Source organism: Rattus rattus, chromosome 14 (genome assembly GCF_011064425.1).
Source record: "Rattus rattus isolate New Zealand chromosome 14, Rrattus_CSIRO_v1, whole genome shotgun sequence".
In the NCBI taxonomy this organism is placed as follows: domain Eukaryota; kingdom Metazoa; phylum Chordata; class Mammalia; order Rodentia; family Muridae; genus Rattus; species Rattus rattus.
In genome coordinates, this window is record NC_046167.1 from 56,932,060 (window position 1) to 56,946,164 (window position 14,105).

At 45.1% G+C, this 14,105-nt stretch overlaps 1 protein-coding gene across 1 annotated transcript in view; it reads left to right on the forward strand.

Moving 5' to 3' along the window:
• The window catches only part of Rreb1 (ras responsive element binding protein 1), a 124,201-nt gene that overhangs the window by 64,621 nt on the left and 45,475 nt on the right, over nt 1–14,105 (forward strand). Inside the window, exons 3-6 of the mRNA XM_032884305.1 lie at nt 455–561; nt 1,630–1,842; nt 6,031–6,120; nt 7,255–7,418. Of these exons, the coding sequence (XP_032740196.1) occupies nt 1,672–1,842; nt 6,031–6,120; nt 7,255–7,418 (425 nt within the window). The 5' untranslated portion in view covers nt 455–561; nt 1,630–1,671. The remainder of the gene's footprint in view (nt 1–454; nt 562–1,629; nt 1,843–6,030; nt 6,121–7,254; nt 7,419–14,105) is intronic.

Genomic DNA, 14,105 nt, shown 5'->3' on the forward strand with positions numbered 1-14,105 from the left:
ACGAGGGGTGCAGTGGTTCAAGTGAGGATCTGTGAAGAAATGGGGTACAGTACAAAAGAATCTGTTGTGAAAGAGTAAATAACTGAAAATTCCCTGACTGTTGAGAGTATGTGAGGTGGTAGGGGACGTTAGGTTGAAAGCCCGCATCATACGGTTTTACAAGAAAAGGATGACTTACTTTGTTCTTTTATTTCGTGAGTATAATGATCTGAGATCACAGCAAATAAATGGTCCCACGGTTTTCTTGCTAAGCAAAAAGATGAATCTGTTTCTTTTCCTTTTCTGAGATGTGAGTTTCTATACATCCCGCATAGCACTGAACTCAGATTCTCACACCCTGTGTCTGTGTCTGGGGTCAGAGGGTCAGAGACGGCGCCATTTACTCCCAGCCAGTAGTGCTGAGTCATTTTCCTTGATGAATTAACTAATCCAGTGTCCCCTGTTCATCTTCCAGTGTAAAGGAGTGATACCGAGGGAAGCACAGGGCTCAGCAGAGCCATTTCCTACTCCATGTGGATGACAACCGCAGCAAGGGACTATCACTTGGGGCAGAAAATGGAGGTAATTAGCAATGGGGACAGTTCTTTTATGATGGTGCCTTTTGGGGGGGGGCTATTTAATGCTGGTTTTCAATTTGGTGATGGTCACAGCAGCCTCAGTGTCTACAGAATTGGCATACACACCCTCTTAAAACTGCATGCAGTGAGAGGAAACCTGAAGTTTCCTATCAGCCCGTTCTCGAGTCTAGAACATTAATTAGAAGAAAGCAAGCACAGGGAATGTGGAAAATGCTGGCCAAACAGCAGCTGTTTGCTCTTGGAAAGGCTCAGGCCCCAAAGACTGGGGACAGCTTGGGTTAGGGAGATGGCACACTGGAGAAACTGCACGCTGTCTAAGTGTGAGGATCAAAGTCTGCACCCCCAACACCCACATTAAAATACTAGGTGTGCAAGGTATGCAACACACACCCCACCCCACCCCGTAACCCAGTGCTCAGGAGGCAGGGACACGATCCCTGGGCAGTGGGATTGGTCGACCAGCCAATCTGCAAGTTCTGGGTTCTGTGTGAGACACTTCCTTGTGCATGAGGTAGACAGCTATCAAGTAAGCTAAACATATGCACACAGGTACCCACCAACATGCAAACACAAGGCATGCCACACGATACGTATCGGATAAAAAAGAAAGGGAAGAAGGACCTACCTCAGATGGCTTGAATTGTACTGGTGGTGCACTTAGAACGGAAATGGGTTACATCAATAGAAAAAAGCTTAAACTGCTTTGACACTGGGTGTGGTGGCTCACACCCCCAATCTCAGTGCTTGGGATCCTGAAGCAGGAAGACTGGGGAGCTCTGTATCCATGGCTATATAGTGAGCTTGGTCAGCCAGGGCTACATAGCAAGCTCTTGTCTCAATAAACAAACTAATAATAATGACAATGATAATAACAACAACAACAATGGTAGTAATAATAATAATTTTGAGCTCTTCTGGGTATGGGTTCACTAAGAAAAGGGTGTTGGACATTTCTGTCTCCCTTACCATGGTAGCCATGATTAATTAGCACCTCATGACTGTGATAAGCCTAAACTTGCTGACAAGAACATCTGTGATTTCTGTTTTTCAGTTCTATAGCGGAGACTTCTTAGAAGCATAAAACCCCGACCCGATGACGTCAAATCCGCCCACTGGTTTAGAAGGCTCAGACCTGTCTTCCGTCAACACCATGATGTCAGCAGTAATGAGTATATCGAGTGTCACTGAGAATGGTGGGACCCCCCAGGGCATCAAGTCCCCCATGAAACCTCCAGGACCAAATCGCATTGGCAGAAGGAACCAGGTAAGGGTCTGTGGCTTGGGTGGTAGCAGCTAGTGGATTTCGTCTTGGAAGAATGTAGAGTAGACGTTCCCATGCTGCCTAAGAAGAAACCCTGGACACATTCTGAATTAAAGATATACCCAAACCCTGTCATCAACAGATATTTTCATGATTTATATCCGTGCATGGAGGAAATCTTTTAGGCCGTGGTATCTTTCAGGGAATGCACCCTTATTCTTTGCCCTGTGATTTGACTTAAGCGGAAGCTTATCTTTAACAGAATGAGCGTGGCTGCCTCTGCTATGATTTCCTCTTAACATAGCTGATTTGTTTGTTGTTTGTTTTCTTTCTGAGCAAGCTCCTTGGGGGTGTGGGGGGATCTTCAAATAAGTCCCGTTTGTTCAGGGTTCAGCTTTCTCTTTTGGCTTCAGAGAATCCCAATTAAGATCCATCAACTGGAAAAGGCTTGTGTTCAGTTGGTTCATAGCAGTGCAGAGCCCCGAGTTCACTCTGTTTAATCCTCTTGAATTTCAGTGGTCACAGGATCGGGACAGATTGGAGAGAGTAACTGCATCAACAGAAATTGGGAGGAATGAGTGTTGTTAGAAAAGCCCCTGCCTCCTCTACTGGGAACAAGGCATTGTCAGTTAATGAACAAATGGGGCAGTTTTTAACAAGGTAGATAAGGGGACAAAGGGCAAATAATTCTCAGTTCCTGTCTGAAATCATATAGTGTAAAATGACTTCCCTGTTAGCTTCTTGTTAGTACAATGTAATCACACTGCCTTGCTTGGAGACAAGGCATCCTCCTCAGAGTGTCGGAGCCATCATGGACAGGAGGACAAACCAGTAGGGCGTTTGTGAACTAATGATTGTTTTATGCAGACTTCTCTCTGAGAACATCTATGATGGACTTTGACAAATGCTCAGGTTTTTTAGCTCAGTGTGCCCTCTAGGAGGGGGCAGCTGTTCCATGTTCCCTCAGCGTGTAAGTGTGCATGTCTCCAATCCTCAACTGAAGCCTGAGGACTCAACAGAGCTCAGGAGGGTTTTATAGGCTTGGAGCATTGATAACTCTCTCTCTCTCTCTCTCTCTCTCTCTTTCCCCTGCCTTCGTGTGCCTCTCTTCCTGTGGGTGCCTGAGAAAATACTCAGCCTGAGCACAGAAGGAACACTAGCCCTGGGAAGAAAAGGTTTATTTCCACTTTCATATGCCTGTCCGTTCATCTCTCCATCTGTCTCTCTGTCTCTCATTTAACATTAGACCTCAATTCTATTAGCTACTGTGCCAGGTGTCAAGCATTCAAGGATGACTAAGAAATGTGAGGTTATTCACTGTCTTCCTCATCCTCTGCTTTACCGAGAATGAATGGAACATGGGCAAGAATTTTTCCTTAAATAGCACAGCATGGCTAGCTGCCCCAAGTCCAGGCTCTGTTTCCTTCTCAGAACAGAGACAGTTAGGGTCACTGAAGACAGCCACCATTCCTTCCACCTCTGGATCCGGAGTGAGGAAGTCAGTGAGTGAGCGAGCCACTTACCATCCACCCCTTCCTCCCTCAGGCATCTGGCTTTCTGTTTAGAAGGGAGACCTAGGCCAGAAGTATCCTGCTAAATACAGCACCAGATTTAAGAAAACAAAACCCAGTGCCTAGACAGCTCAGGGTGTGAGGAAGTAGCCTCCTTACCTGACAACTGGACAGGGACAGTAAAAGGAGGGCGCCTTGGGAAAGGTCACATCCATGTGACCGACCAGAGCATTCCAGGGGAGATTAGCTCCAGCCGGATGCTGACAAGGGTGCCAGATTGTTTCATTATGGACCGGTTAGTTATCACATTAGCTGCTAATTTTATCTCTCAGCTCAGGAAGTTTGTTTCTCTCACCAGTGTAGCTATAATAACTGGGCTCGGAAGCCATTAGTGGGTTTTCCCATCTTCACAATGCGCCTTTGCCATTCTGGTCACCTTTAAAGTTAGTAAATCAGCTTCCACAGACCAGCATAGGTTTGTGAACTGACACTATGGCCTGCACGACAGCATTACCAGCTTCAAGCTTGGCAGAGGTTAATGATCAACCCTAGAGTCAATATCAGTCAGCCCTGTGTGCCTCCACACAATGTGCCTGGTGTCTACTTCAAGGTGACCACAAGATGATTTTATTAAAATATGTCTCCTCAAGTGACTGGCCACTTAGATGTCTAGAGGTTATTTTGAGACAAGGTCTCACTGTTTTGCCAGACTAGCATGAAATTGTAGGCTCAAGCAATCCCTTGCCTCAGTCTTCTCAGCGACTAAAGCCAGTATCTGGCTGGATGACTTGATAAAAATACCTCAGAGCTTGACTTTTCCCTGAAGTCCTGACATGGCTGTGAGGCATCCTCTTATTGTGCCTCTTGAGAGAACTAGACGTGTCTGGGTAGCTAGGTAAAGCCAGGTTTTTTCCTTTTTAATGTCTCTGGGATCTTCAACTTCCCTAGCATTTGAGAGAGAGAATGCTTGACTGGCCTAGTTCTCTGACCCACTTCCACAGCCAGAAAGGTGCTTAGACTGCGACTGGTTCTGGAGAGAGAGAGAGAAGGCAGCCACACATTCATCCATCGGGTTTACGGCGCCATTTGTTTCCACTGTCTTTAGGATAACTTATTCTCATCACCTCACGAACATCACAAGGGTGTTGCTTTTCTTTGCCTTGGGGTCAGACTTTATACAGTATCATGGTTTGGGTGTGGGCTTTGAGCAGCTAGTCTGAGGATTAAGCTGGTGGCAATGCTTCATTGTTCTCTGTTTGGAGCAAGTTCCTTGTCCCTCTGCACTCTGTAAGTTTCCTCTTCCAGAAAATGGGATCTATAACAAGTGGCCATCTCCTAGGGATTATGGAGGGGGGAAAAAACCAAACCTAATGTTGCTATAAATTCACTGATCAAACATGTGGATAAGCATGAAACACTTGGTGTTAACAGTGGAAAAGCAGAAACACAGTCAAACGAGTTCAGGTGCGAAGACTTCTACTCAGAGATACCCAAGACCAGAAAAGGATGTGGAGGTTGGCCAGAGCATCCAGCCACTCTTCCTCCCTGGTCTCTGACTTCATTTAGCATTAACATCTCCCCCAAATGCTTTCTCTTGGCTGGACTTGCCATAGTTTCAGCTCTGGATCAAGCTCTACATAAGTGCTCCATGGAAGTGCTCACGACCGTCTGGTCGAGCTATCACTGTCCTCTGGGGAGATTTTAAAACAAACAGGTCTCAGGTGTTCCGCCCAATCCATGTTGAGAGTCTAGAAGTTTGTATTGTACTGAGCTCCTGGACGATCCTGCTGTTTTCGAAAGCCTGGTGACAGTATTCAAACATACTAATTCCTGATAGCTGCCCAGGCACGAGTACAGTTACAGTTAGGAACAGAGACAGGGACCATGTCAAAACTCATGTCTGACTTTTGTGTGAGTAAGGAGGTAATATTGGGCATTCCTTGTGATTGCCCGTGAATTACTTGTCAGAAGGAACATTTAACAAAGCGTCAGTGAAAGAAGTTAGCCTTTTTGTAGAAAGGTAAAAATATATTGCTTGAAGGAAGCTTGTCTGTATGTTTTGAAGAAAAATAAAACGAGCCACCAAACCAAACAGTGAGCTGGATCTTTTGTCACCTCTTATGGAGTCTTCGGTCTCAGCTGACATGCTGACTGGTTTTGATGAGGTCAGAGCTCTGCTCATTATTATGGGCACCACCAAAAAGACGCTAGCTTTATCTAAAGGCTTTCCTGTTGGATCTTGTGCCTCCCTTAAGTCTCGGAGGGTGGTTAAGACCTGTGGAGGCAGGTGGAAGGTAGAGGCAAGAGGATCGAGTTAAAGCCTGGGCTACTGAAAGGGTTTGAGGCCAGCTTGGGCTGCATGCCACAGTAACAGACAAGCAGACCACAAAAGACAATGGCTCTTGGAGCTCTGTATGAGTGACACACACCTAGTGCATCATGTACAGAGCACCATGGCACTACCTCCTCTCCTCTTCCACCACTAATGTAGCCTTAGCACAGTATGGCCAATGTTATCTTTCCCATTTATAAACAAGGGAACTGAGGACTGACTGGGGACTGACCTGCACAAACACATGGACAGGCTCCAATATAATGATTGCAGCCGCTCAGACCCAGCTCAGACATGGGCTCAGTTCACTGTGATGGGCAACTCATCCTCTGTTTTAACCTTGTTTAGGAAACGAAAGAGGAGAAGTCTTCCTACAACTGTCCCCTATGTGAAAAGGTCTGCACCACCCAGCACCAGCTGACCATGCACATCCGTCAGGTTTGTGCTTACTTTGGTATTATTATTATCCACTATCAGGATGGGTTGATTTTAATTAAATTAAATTGTCTAACAAATAAAAAGCTATGTTTAAAATTTAGTGTTTTAACAATCAGATAGTTATGAAGTAGTTTTTGCATTGTCATGTTTCTATGATAGCCTAAGACAGAGCATGTTTTTCAGATAGTAAACATTCAGTTAACTGATCACTTATGTTGATATAATGCTTTTTATTGTTTGTGACAATATTGACTAAACCTCATAATGAAAGATTATGGTGCCCCCGCCCCCTTTCTGGTTCTGTCTATGTGTGTGGAAGAAGAACAATCACTGGGACCTTTACGTATAATCTTACACCACTCTGGCTTTGAGCTTACTTTGTAGCCCTTCTGTCCTAGAACTCATAGCAGTCCTCTGCCTCAGCCTTCTTAGTGCTCATTTGCAGGTGTCTGTCACCACACCTGGCTTTTTCCCCATCAGTATTTCTTAACAGGGTCTTGCCACGTAGTCAGCTGGCTGCAGCCCAAAGTTCTCACGTCCATTCCTGCCCTTTATGTAAATGGTGCCAGTGTACTTCCTGCAGCCGAGGAGTTCCTGGACTTGGGATCGTTTTCCCTTATCATAGGATGTATCCTTGTCCTCTTCTGGCATTGCTGGTTTATGACAGACTGCCGGTGACAGAACAGTGGGAAATGATGATGCATTAAAATCATGAGGCTGCTAATGACACTGAGTCACTAAGGAAACTTGGATGTGGATAGAAATGTTCTTCATGTTTCAAAAGCATGAACTCCCTCACAGGTTTCTGTTCTCGGACAACCAGCTTAAGCCTTCAAAGTGGAGGGAGGACTGTGGCCTCCCAGTGTGAAAGTCCTATTTGCTTCACATATTGGCTGTAGAGTTAAGACTCCTTCTGAAGAGTTAATAATACATGCGTTTGTCTACCCCATAGACCTGCAAAGACTAGCTCTGAGTTTTGCAACGGAATGGAAGATAATACAATGAAAAGAAAAGAAACGAGGGGTGGGGTAGGGGGTTGGGAGGTAGAGAAACCTCACTGGTCTATACCAGTCTCCACATCTGTATTTCTAATGCCATCTTCTCAATGACCACTGTACTGACTGCTTTCTGCAGCACAACACAGACACTGGAGGAGCTGACCACTCATGCAGCATCTGTGGGAAGTCGCTGAGCTCTGCCAGCTCCCTGGATCGTCACATGCTGGTGCACTCTGGCGAGAGGCCTTACAAGTGTACAGTGTGTGGCCAGTCTTTCACCACCAATGGGAACATGCACAGGTGGGTGCTGTCCTTCGCTTGGGTGGCTGACTGCACCGTTGAGCCATTAGTAGACTTGCATAAAAGCTTTAGAGGTTCTTTGGGGTTTTTGTCTGTTTGTTTTTCTATTTTCCATAGAGAAAAATCTGAGATCATTTTACTGACTCACTCACACCATCTCAGGGTATCAGAGGTATTGGCTAGTCTAATCCTTTGGCCCTTGGGTTCTTTGGGGTGGAACAGCATTATTTCCCCTGTGCCACTTGGAGTTTACCTTTGTTAGAGAGGTAGAGGTGAGCAGCTCATTACACACAAAAGCACCCTGAGGACAAAGAAACATCATGGAGTCAGCCTTTCCGTTTAAACATGTCTTCATGTGCCTACCAGATCTGCCACAAAGATTTTCTTGGAGTGGGGAAATCTGGAGCCTTTGAAGAGTTAAGTGGCCTGGTTCTGAAGCTTCAGAAAGGAGATAAAATAGGATGTAAGAACATCTGATAAATGGCAGGAAGTGACTTCTGGGAGTGATACAGCAAATAGAGGTGGATTTACGCAGAGAGGAGAAGCAATGGGAGTATATTTTATGGACGTAGCATGAGTTTCAAGTAGTTAGAGCAGGCACAGCTCTTAAATGTTCTCTCCCTGTTTTTTTAAATGCAAACATTTTAAGAACATTTCAGGCATGGTGAGGAGCGTCAAACTGTCACATTCTCTCAGTCAGTGACCCACCAGAATCCAAATCTCTTCTGGTGTTTGTAAATGTCTGGATCCAGTCCACTTAATTGGTTTAGGATGAGGATTAGAAGGTCTGAGTTTGGCAAATAGTTGAGGCCCGTGGTAAGCACTCAGTAAATAGCACCTGCTGTTGTCTGGTGTCTAAGTAATCTACCACTGGGGAATCTCTTGTCTAAGCTTCCAGGAGTGAGGTAGGCCTCGTGAAAGGCCTCTGTATAACTGTCCCACCATACCTCCACCCCTGCTGCACTTGGGCATCCAAGCAGGAAGTGCACCCTTGTGTGTTTAATACCTACTCTGTTTTGCAATGTCATTTTACAGTAACATTATTTTATACTGTAGCTTTTTGCTGGTTACCACTGTGTTGGCAGTTGACGTCACTGGCCTCTGTCTAAACCCGTTCCTGTTGTTATATCCTGCCTCCTCTGTCCATCTCACTTGCTATTCTCTGGATACCACCTGCTGCTCTCTCAGATGATTTCTCCATCTTCTGCGTGGGCAGCTTCACATTGGCACATGGCTGTTTTGGCCTCCGTGCTGGTGGCTGGCGTTCTCCATTGTACATCTCTGATCCCGACCCTAGTTTTCTGGTTTGAAAACTTCTCATTTTGAGATCATGCCTGTGATTAAATCTTATCAGGTATAGTTGCTATTTTTGACAAGGGATGTGTCTGGCAATGCATCAGGAAACTGCCCTCTGTGTCACTGTGTTTGATGTCTTTTCATCCACTCAAACAGAGGTCAGGAAGTACCAAGGGAGTTTCATACTATTGTTAGACTTAAATTTATGGTCCATTTTGAGTATATGTAGCCTATTTTTCTTTTCTGCATTGAGTTATCTTGTCACCCTTGTCGAAATTCATAGGTCAGCTTTTCATTCTAATCCATTGATCTCTATACCTAGCCTAAGACCATTATCACAGTGTGTTGCTTTTTAAATGAGTCTTCAATAAGGAAGTGCAGGTCTTTCAACTAAAACCCTTTTCCAAAAAATATTTTTGAATTGTTTTTGTTTGTTTTGAGACAGGGTCTCACTATGTAGCCTTGGCTGGCCTGGAACTCTAGACCAGGCTGGCCTCAAACTCATATAATCTACCTGCTTCTGGGTACCTTAATGTCTGGATTCAGACTTGTTTTGATTAATCTGATTTGTTTGCATTTCTATCTGGATAACTTGGTTTTGTTTGTTTTCTCGTTTTGAGGTGTACTGGGGCCTCAGATATGCTGGGTAAGTTACTGAGGTGTATCTCCCCCCATATGGAGTTTAGAGACATATGGTCAATTTTTTTCAGAAAGAGCAGCAACAATTATTGCAGGGATGCATTCAGCCTGTGAGTCAGTTTTGGTCTATTTCCACCTTTCTGGTTGTTTTTCTTCATAAGTAGGGATCAAACCCTAGGGTCTTAATGTGCATTTTTTTTTTCAGATTAGCAGTGAACCTCCTAAGTTGTTATAAGTCTGTTCATATTTCCTGTTTCTTTCTGAGTCAGCTACATTCTTGAGTAATTCTGACCATTTCATCTAGGTAGTCAAAGTATATGCCACACAGGCTTCCCTTGTGATGTTTTTATTCTGTGAGGTCCAAAACTTTGATACATGTTTGTGTGTGCGCCCGGCATGAGTTTATGTGCACCATGTTTATGCAGTAGCCTGTGGGGGCCAGGAGGAGTTTGGATCCCCGAGGAGCTGTAGTAGCAGGCACCCGTGAGCCAGTATATACATAGACGCTGAGGACTGGACCTGGAGTCCTGCAAGAGCAGCAGGAACCCAGAACCCAGAGCCATTTCTCCAGCCCGAGTTCTGTTGATAGGAAAGCCAGCTTTTCCTTTGCTCAGTTTCCCTCTTTATTGTTACTCTCTATTTCCACAGGTTTTTTTTTTTTTTTTTTTTTTTTTTTTTTTTTTTTTTTTTTTTTTTTTTTTTGGTTTTTTTCAGAGCTGGGGACCGAACCCAGGGCCTTGCGCTTCCTAGGCAAGCGCTCTACCACTGAGCTAAATCCCCAACCCCCACAGTTTTTATTGTTGTTTTGTTTTGCTTTTTTGACCTGAGCATTATTTCACCCTTCCTATAAGGATCTTCAGGCGCTGGTTCTCCTTTTTCAGGTGTTGTCAAGTATAGGATTAGCTTGTGGACCTAAAGATAGTTTTAATACAGAGAATAATAACTGCATTTCCATACTTTTGGGGCATGCGAGATAGGGACTCTTGCTGTCCTAGAATTGTGTAGGGTATAGGGTAAGCTGGCCTTGAACTCACAAAGATGGGACTGTCTCTGCCTAGGATTGAAGGTGTATGCCACCACCGTCAGGTGGATACATAAGTTTTGTGTACTGTATTTTCTTTACCGTTTACCTCCATATATTTTCTAATTTATCTCATGGTTTCTTCTTTGGTGTATTGCTTACTTAGTAATATGCTGTCCTAGCCTACAGATATGTCTTCCCAGATTTCTCCCTAATACTGATTTAAGATCATAATACTACATTTATTTTGTCTTGTCAATGATTGGTTAAAAGAATATTTGAGTTTTGCTAATCAATCACAAAGCCATTTCCACCTTCATTTGTTGGCGGAGCTGTACTTTTGAGGGAAAATTATAAAAGTGTGAAAACAGTCACAGAAAGTTAGATGTGTTTGCCTGGGTGGATCCATTCCAGGATCCGAGACTTTGAGCTGGGACCTCCCCTGAGTACACGCTGCGTCAATGGGAGCCACAGCTGCCCTGGGATGTGTAGGAATTAGAACAGGGTTGATACTGAGGTTCCGGTAACCATGGCCAGAAGGAAGCAATCAACCGAGAATTTGGTGTTTGAGACCAGAGTGCTCTTCCGTATTTCCCTCTGTTTGGTCCCGAGGCACCCACTAGGGTTGAGTAGCACCAGAAGCTCCTTTGCGGTGTTCCCAGGGTGGGCACTGAAACAGACTGCAGAGGACTGACCACACAGTGACTTCCTGGGCCCCGGGACTCCATCTAAGTGTCTCAGCTCCAGCTTGGTTTCAGCTTTTGCTGTAAGACAGGGTCTGGCTGTCAACAAAGCCAGGCTCAAACTAATTTCTTCTGACTTAGCCTCTCAGGTTACAGGTTGTCAGTGTGAGCCGCCATGCTGACACCTGCGTTTATGACTAGCCATAAGCAGTTTCCCTTGACGTGACCATATGATTTGATTACCAATCTCTCTCCTGATGAGCACAAATTGTCTGTAATCTCTGATGGGGCTTGATTTCCCTTGGAGGGATTTTCTATATTTCAGTTTTTTTCGGTGTCAGCTGTAGTCATGACATGTACTTAGGAAACTTTTTAATGTGGAAAGGAGCCAATGTCACTGAGGACCCTTCCTTTGCTTTCTGCTCTGAAGGCTGTCTGTCTACTGTGCCTCCAAGCATGCACACAGGCCTTGCAGGTGAACTCTGACCTTCCAGTGGTTACCTTGTGAGACAGGGCTAGGCCCCATTCCAGGATTGTTTTGTTGCTAACACCCAGAGGGGCATGGCAAACCTCACGACACAAAGGATCCAGGGCTCAGGGTATTCTTAGCGGATATTGAGGTGCCTTTGATGGAAGACTTCTCTTTGGTCACTAGCTGTGTTACGAATGTGTTGCTTGTCCTTGTTTTTAAAAGGCTGCCCAGCCCTTTTGCTGTATGATTGTTACATTAGGAAAATAAACACACTGAGCCAGCACACTGACAGTTCTGGGTAGTCACACTGACAGTTCTGGGTAGTCACACTGACAGACAGTTCTGGGTAGTCACACTGACTGACACTGGGTAGACAGACAGTTCTGGGTAGTCACACTGACTGACAGTTCTGGGTAGTCACACTGACTGACAGTTCTGGGTAGTCACACTGACTGACAGTTCTGGGTAGTCACACTGACAGTTCTGGGCAGTCACACTGACAGACAGTTCTGGGTAGTCACACTGACAGTTCTGGGTAGTTACACTGACTGACAGTTCTGGGTAGTCACACTGACTGACAGTTCTGGGTAGTCACACTGACTGACAGTTCTGGGTAGTCACAGTGACTGACAGTTCTGGGTAGTCACACTGACAGTTCTGGTAGCCACACTGACAGTTCTGGGTAGTCACACTGACAGTTCTGGGTAGTCACACTGACAGACAGTTCTGGGTAGTCACACTGACAGTTCTGGGCAGTCACACTGACAGACAGTTCTGAGTAGTCACACTGACAGTTCTGAGAAGTCACACTGACAGTTCTGGGTAGTCACACTGACAGACAGTTCTGGGCAGTCACACTGACAGACAGTTCTGGGTAGTCACACTGACAGTTCTGAGTAGTCACACTGACAGTTCTGGGTAGTCACACTGACAGACAGTTCTGGGTAGTCACACTGACAGTTCTGGGTAGTCACACTGACAGTTGCTTCTCAGCAGCCATAGAGCCTGCATTTCTTACACTGTAATTACACTGAGCAAATTTCCGTGGTGTTTTGTTTTGTATATGAATGTGAGTCAGTTACTCGTTGAAGTACGCCGCTATCCAGGACTTCAGGGCTCATACCACCTTCATGACTCAGCCTCCCAGGTACTAAGACTAACTGCATATGCATAGCCGGACACCCAGCATAGCGTGCTATCCTAAAACTAAAGGGTAGATAAGGACATTTTGAGAAAGTCTAGGTAAGAGAGTTTTTGAATAAAGTATTGTTATATGTTGTTCCTGTCCTGTGTGTAAGTTCTCATGTTGTTTACATTTGGAAGTATGTGTTTGTGTTGGGGGAGGGGGTGCTTATATTTTTACATAAGCTGGCGGAGGCCCAAGATTGTCAGGTACCTTCTAAAGTACCTGACTTGCTCTTACCTTACTTTTTAAAACAGGTTTCAGTGAACCTGGAGCTCACCAATCAATCCCACTAGGCTATGTGGCCCTGCCAGTGAGCTCCAGGCACCTGCCTGGCCCGGCCTCCTCTGCACTGGCACTGCCCGGGTGTGCTGCCAGACTTGGCTTTTTCTGTGGATGCTAGGGACCCAAACTCAGGTCCTGTTACTGGTCCAGCAAACAGTTACCAACAAACCTTCTCCACAGCCCCTAGAAATACCCTATTCCAAACCTATAACTTGGTTTGTGAGTCTTCCATCGAGTACGGAGAATAATTCACAGAACCATCACTAATGCTCCAGCCTCTGATTTTTCCCAAACTCTTTATCAGATGCTCTCATGTTGAAAATCTGGATTAAACAGTGCATGCCTTCCAAATCAAACTTGGGAAACCAAGCCAGAACACACCCTCCAGGTGAAGCTAATGTAGGGGAAAGGGCACCAAATGCTGCAACTTGCAAAAGTTGTTCCAGAAAAGCCTTCAGTTGCAGAGCTGTGAGGAAACGAGGCGCCTTTAATGAAGGACTTCGCTTTAGCCACTAGCTGTTCTGTGATTGTATTGGTTATCCTTGTTTTTTAAGACTGCTCAGTCCTTTACCTGTAAGATTGTTACATTAATACAATAAACACAGTGGGCCAGCACACTGACAGTTATGGGTAGTCTCTTGAGAGAGAAGATGTGGACAGGCCTTGTTTGAAATGCCTTAAAATGGGTTCTCTTTTTAAAAATCGTTAAAGTAAAGCCCTGCAGGCTATGATTTGCCTTTGCAGAATGGGAAACTCAATCCTGTTTTACTCCTTGTTTCCCATACTTTCAGCTATAATATCTTAATTAGGCTTAAAGAGATGCTGAAGACCCTGGCGAGTGCTCTCAGGACAGTCTCTTCCGTTTACTCTGAAGACAGGGATGTCTTCTCATTTAACAGTCTTAGAAGGGTGAAAAGGGACGTCCCAGAGCATCCTCTAGTTGCCATGAACTGAGGTTTATGTGTTCCCATTATACTTGATGAAAACCTGAGCTACACAGAAATGTGACCTAGTCTGTGGTAAACGAGACCACAGAGGCTCTGGATCTAGCATGCTTCTCTCCTCTGCTTGCGCTAAGCCTGCCGACGCCATGCACGGCCATACTGGG